The sequence below is a fragment of the Lactuca serriola genome, chromosome 8 (genome assembly GCF_051521515.1).
Source record: "Lactuca serriola cultivar US96UC23 chromosome 8, Lser_US96UC23_V15, whole genome shotgun sequence".
Taxonomy (NCBI): Eukaryota; Viridiplantae; Streptophyta; class Magnoliopsida; order Asterales; family Asteraceae; genus Lactuca; species Lactuca serriola.
Window position 1 is genome coordinate 121,911,706 of NC_136415.1, and position 4,425 is coordinate 121,916,130.

A 4,425-nucleotide genomic window follows, 5' to 3' on the forward strand; every position below is an offset into this window, starting at 1 on the left:
AAACAAGTCAATTGGCCTAAATGATTGACAGATGGAATAAAGCGCTTAGTGTCAATATCATATCTTCCTATGGGATTTATTCCTTCCTTGTGGAAGAGGTGACATTAATGATAAAGAAAAAGAAGGTTATAAATATGCTTTTGTGTTTTTCAAGTGTGTTTATTCTTTGCGTATTAAACCGAAAAAAACAATACAATGTGAAATCGTTTTCAGAATTACGAAGACACTGAAAGAACAACATACACATTAGCGTCATATTCTTATCTTTAATAATGTTTAAAACATTCATAAAATACATCATAAATTATGTAATCTCTTAATGTAAACATAATTTCAAGAAATTCCATATTATAAGGATCATAAATTATGCAATCTCTTGATGTAAACTTAATTACAAGAAATTCCATATTAAAAGGGACAAATAGGAAAGCTTGGTTGGTAAATTACTAAAAGGAAATTAAATTCCTATGATGAACCTTTAAGAATTTTCACTGATTGCTTCTCTGGAAAAAATGGTTAATAAAAACAAAAAGATAAACAACTGCACATGGGGAAATAGGAAAGCTTGGTTGGTAAATTACTAAAAGGAAATTAAATTCTATTTGTTTGTTATAAATATACAGGAAAGGGAGTCTAACATCTTTATCATAAAGAGAGAAATATAATAATTATGATGGAGGCAGTACTTGAAGTACTTGAACACGAGCATCCAGTAAAGCTCGTTGATTTGCAGCTACATTATGAAGAAAAAGAAGAAGATGATGCCGCTAATGCTAAAGAGGAGGAGGGTGATGATCTGATTACAAAAGAGGGCTTTCGAGGTGCATGTGACAGGTGTGGTGAAGAAATCAATGTGTACCACAGGTACTACTACAAATGTGTGGCAGATTCGTCATGTAATTTCTCACTTCACAAATTTTGTGGTGAGCTCCCAACATACTTGGAGAGCACATTTCACCAACATCCTCTTACCATGTTTATGCTTCGTTATAATTGGTCATGCTGTATTTGTAAGAGTATGCACAATTCAGGTGAAATGCGTTACATTTGTTTTGAATGTGAATTTTGGATTGATGTAAATTGTGCAGTAGAAATAAGTAAAAGGATCATTCATCATCCTTGCCACCCACATTTGCTAATATGTGTTATCACAAAGCCAGTTTTATGCGACTGTAATGCTTGTGGGAAGGAACACAAAGGGATCTTCTATCAATGTAGTACCACATGTACTAACTTCATCATCCACAGTGAATGTGCTTTCCTACCCAAAACATTGTTAATCCAACACACCACACGCGATGCTTTTCATCATAATCATCCCCTCATTATTTCATATTCCTTCCCCAGAGAAGATCAAAAAGCTAAACATGATCCTAAATGCAGAGTATGCGGTCATTCTTTTTATGATAGGGAGAATCTTTGGATTTACAAATGTGATCGATGCATGTACTATGTCCATATGGATTGTGCAACATCATGTACCGGTAATTAATAAATAATCCTTTCTTTCATTATCATTCACTAGCTACTTGTTACAAATTTCATGAATAAGTCAATATAAATTGCATTTAGCTTTATTTGAGATGACGTTTTCCATTTTCAATTTATCAGGCGCTGGCAGAACCAACAAAAACTACAAAGATGTTGATTATCCTAATCTTGTACATCTCCCATTCCCCGATGAAACATACAGCATACCGAAACACTTGTTTTTCCAAGAAACAAGAACAAGCAATCATAAGGTAAATGATTACCTAACACACATGAGTCATAAACACCCTCTAGCTCTAGTTAATGTTGATCAGACACAAAGCAAAAGCAATGGGCAAACCTCCTCCTCAAATTCTTTGTTGTTATCAATAAAGTGTCATGACCCAATCAAAAAGATCCAACTGCTATGTAATGGATGTCTTAGACCAATCATGTCCACCATGCCATTTTATAGGTGTACTGATCAGAGTTGCAATCGCTTTGCTCTCCATGAGTGGTGCACTCGACTCCCCTTAGAAAGAGAAAACCACTCGGCCCACCCACAACATACCCTCTATCTCATCTATTCAAAGGACCTTCCTTTCTTTTTTGGTGTGTTTAGGTGTGCTATTTGTGATCTACCTTGCAACGGATTTGCGTATGGTTGTGATCAATGCAAATACTATGTTGATGTTGCATGTGGGCTTATACCTAAACAAATCACACACAAAGCTCACCCAAATCACCTTCTTTCAATAGCTCCTGTAGAATTTACCGATACTTCTTGTCTTATATGTCTCAAAGTTAAGGAGGGAAGTAAACTTTCATTCTATTGCAACACATGCAATATTTATATACATTCCAAATGTGCTCTGTTATTAACCGAGACAATAAGACACAAGTATGACAAGAAGCATCCCATGCATCTCAGTTACTTTCCGATTGAGAACCATAAAAGCGAATACTTTTGTGAAATCTGTGAGGACGATTTGAATCCTCATCAATCTTTCTATCATTGTCAACATTGTGTTCAGTCGATACATACTGCTTGTGCTCCGTTAATACTTCAGAGCGAGACTCATACCTATATCTCTGATCATAGAAGCGTTTATAAATTTGTGAATATAAAGTTTGGATTCACTCTTAACCTTCCTGATCTTCATAAACACCCTCTCTCATTTGCTCAAGGTATCGTTTCGGATGGTGAATGTTCTTGGTGGGGGTGTGGTCTGGGATTACGATACAATATGATCTTTAAATGCCTCAAGTGTAACTTTGCAATTCATTATGGATGTTGTGAGAGAAAAGTAGATATGAAGATTTTGGTTTCTTATCCACATGTTTGAAACCAAATATGATTTGTAATCACCATATATTACTCTTTCTTGTATTATGTCCCCTTTGTTTTATTTCATGTGTATGTATGATGCTACAATAAAGTAAATGAATTTAACATGTCCATGCCATTTCCTTCAATAAAGAGTGAGGGGTCAATTTTGGATCCCCTAAAGCCATGTTTTTGTAAGGTTATGGATAATTGATTGAACCATGTCGTTGGCGCCTATTTGAGACCATAAAGGGACTTATGAAGCTTACATACATTAGTGGGTTTTACCAGATCAACTAAACCCTATGGTTGACAAATGTACTATTGGATTAGGTGTCTAAGCCCAAAACTATAATTGGTATATACTTGAATTCATAATAGCACAATCCTTTTCGGTTGCCCTCAAACCTAACAATTGGACATGATGACTTTTAGAGAGAGAGAGAGAGAGAGAGAGAGAGAGATTAATTTATTATATGATTAATAAATTGAATTAAATAGTGTATTAATTAGAAATTATATTATTTAATTAATGATTAATCAGAAATTAATTGGAATTAATTTTGGGATTAATTAAAAGTGTAGGGACTGTTTGGTCATTAAAATTGTTATTTTACTTGCCTAAAAAGAAATAATTAAAATTGGAATAAATCCTATACCCTAATTTTCAAAAATTAGAGGGTGAGGATTATGATTAAATTATTTGATTAACTTAATTAGTATATCCAAGTTACTTCATCTTTCTGAATATTCTCTCAAACATTCTTCTCGTTCATCATTTATTATCTTTACCTTGATCTTTATTCTCATTCATCATTTATGGCTTGAACATTTGTTGAATACTTTATCTCAAACTTCACTGGTCTATCCAGACCTGACTGGAACATTTATTAGCAAGTAGACATTAATCTTAATCTTTCACTCAAGGTTTGAGTTTTCAAACCTTGTCCCTACGCATCAGATCGTTCTTGTTCTCACAATTGGTATTAGAGATTGAGTGGTTGTCATTTAAATCCATAAGATTGGATTATAGTTAGTTTGAAATTACCTTGATGTTTCAACCATTTCTGTGTTAAGGATAAAAGTTCTTTTATATATAGCACTTTTGCTTGAAGATATCTTAACTTCAATGGCTGCTTCTAATCCTCAACAAATGATTTCAATGCAAATCGCAAATAGCATGGGTGGCCCTACACATGCCCCATTGCTAGTTGTGGAAGATAATGATCACTGGAAAGTCATAATGGAAAGATTTTTATTATCCAAAGAGAAAGGTGAAGCTATTTGGAGATCCGTCAAAGAAGGCCCTCATGTTCCTGTAAGAACAGTTGTAAGAGATGCTACTGCTCAGCTTATAGGTCAAAATGTGACCTATCCAGCTCCTCTGAAAGCTGATGATATTGAGAAGTTGCATGTTGATCAAGTTGCCTTCTCTGAAATGGTGTTTGGTGTTCCTCCTTCACTCTTTGAACACATTAAGTTGTGTAAATCAGCAAAAGAAATTTGGGACACTCTCCAAGATTTGATAGAAGGTTCGAAAAACATGAAAGATAAGTGTCTCACATCGTTTGTCAATGACTTTGACACCATCACTACCACTCCTGGTGAATTAGTGGCCTCAACCTCTA

General features: G+C 34.5%; 1 protein-coding gene across 1 annotated transcript; it reads left to right on the forward strand.

Moving 5' to 3' along the window:
• The first annotated feature begins 662 nt into the window (after window positions 1–662).
• On the forward strand, window positions 663–2,925 carry LOC145068649 (uncharacterized). The gene is made up of 2 exons (XM_079015650.1): window positions 663–1,484; window positions 1,612–2,925. Exons 1-2 carry the CDS (start codon window positions 671–673, stop codon window positions 2,814–2,816), a joined length of 2,019 nt encoding a protein of 672 aa, XP_078871776.1. The 5' UTR covers window positions 663–670; the 3' UTR covers window positions 2,817–2,925.
• The last annotated feature ends 1,500 nt before the right edge of the window (window positions 2,926–4,425 follow it).

What these genes read in the sequence shown, in the direction of transcription:
- LOC145068649 (XM_079015650.1), top strand. Translation starts at nt 671, where the DNA reads ATGATGGAGGCAGTACTTGAAGTACTTGAACACGAGCATCCAGTAAAG. An exon ending in TTGTGCAACATCATGTACCG is followed by an intron (nt 1,485 to 1,611) that starts GTAATTAATAAA and finishes TCAATTTATCAG; the next exon opens with GCGCTGGCAGAACCAACAAA.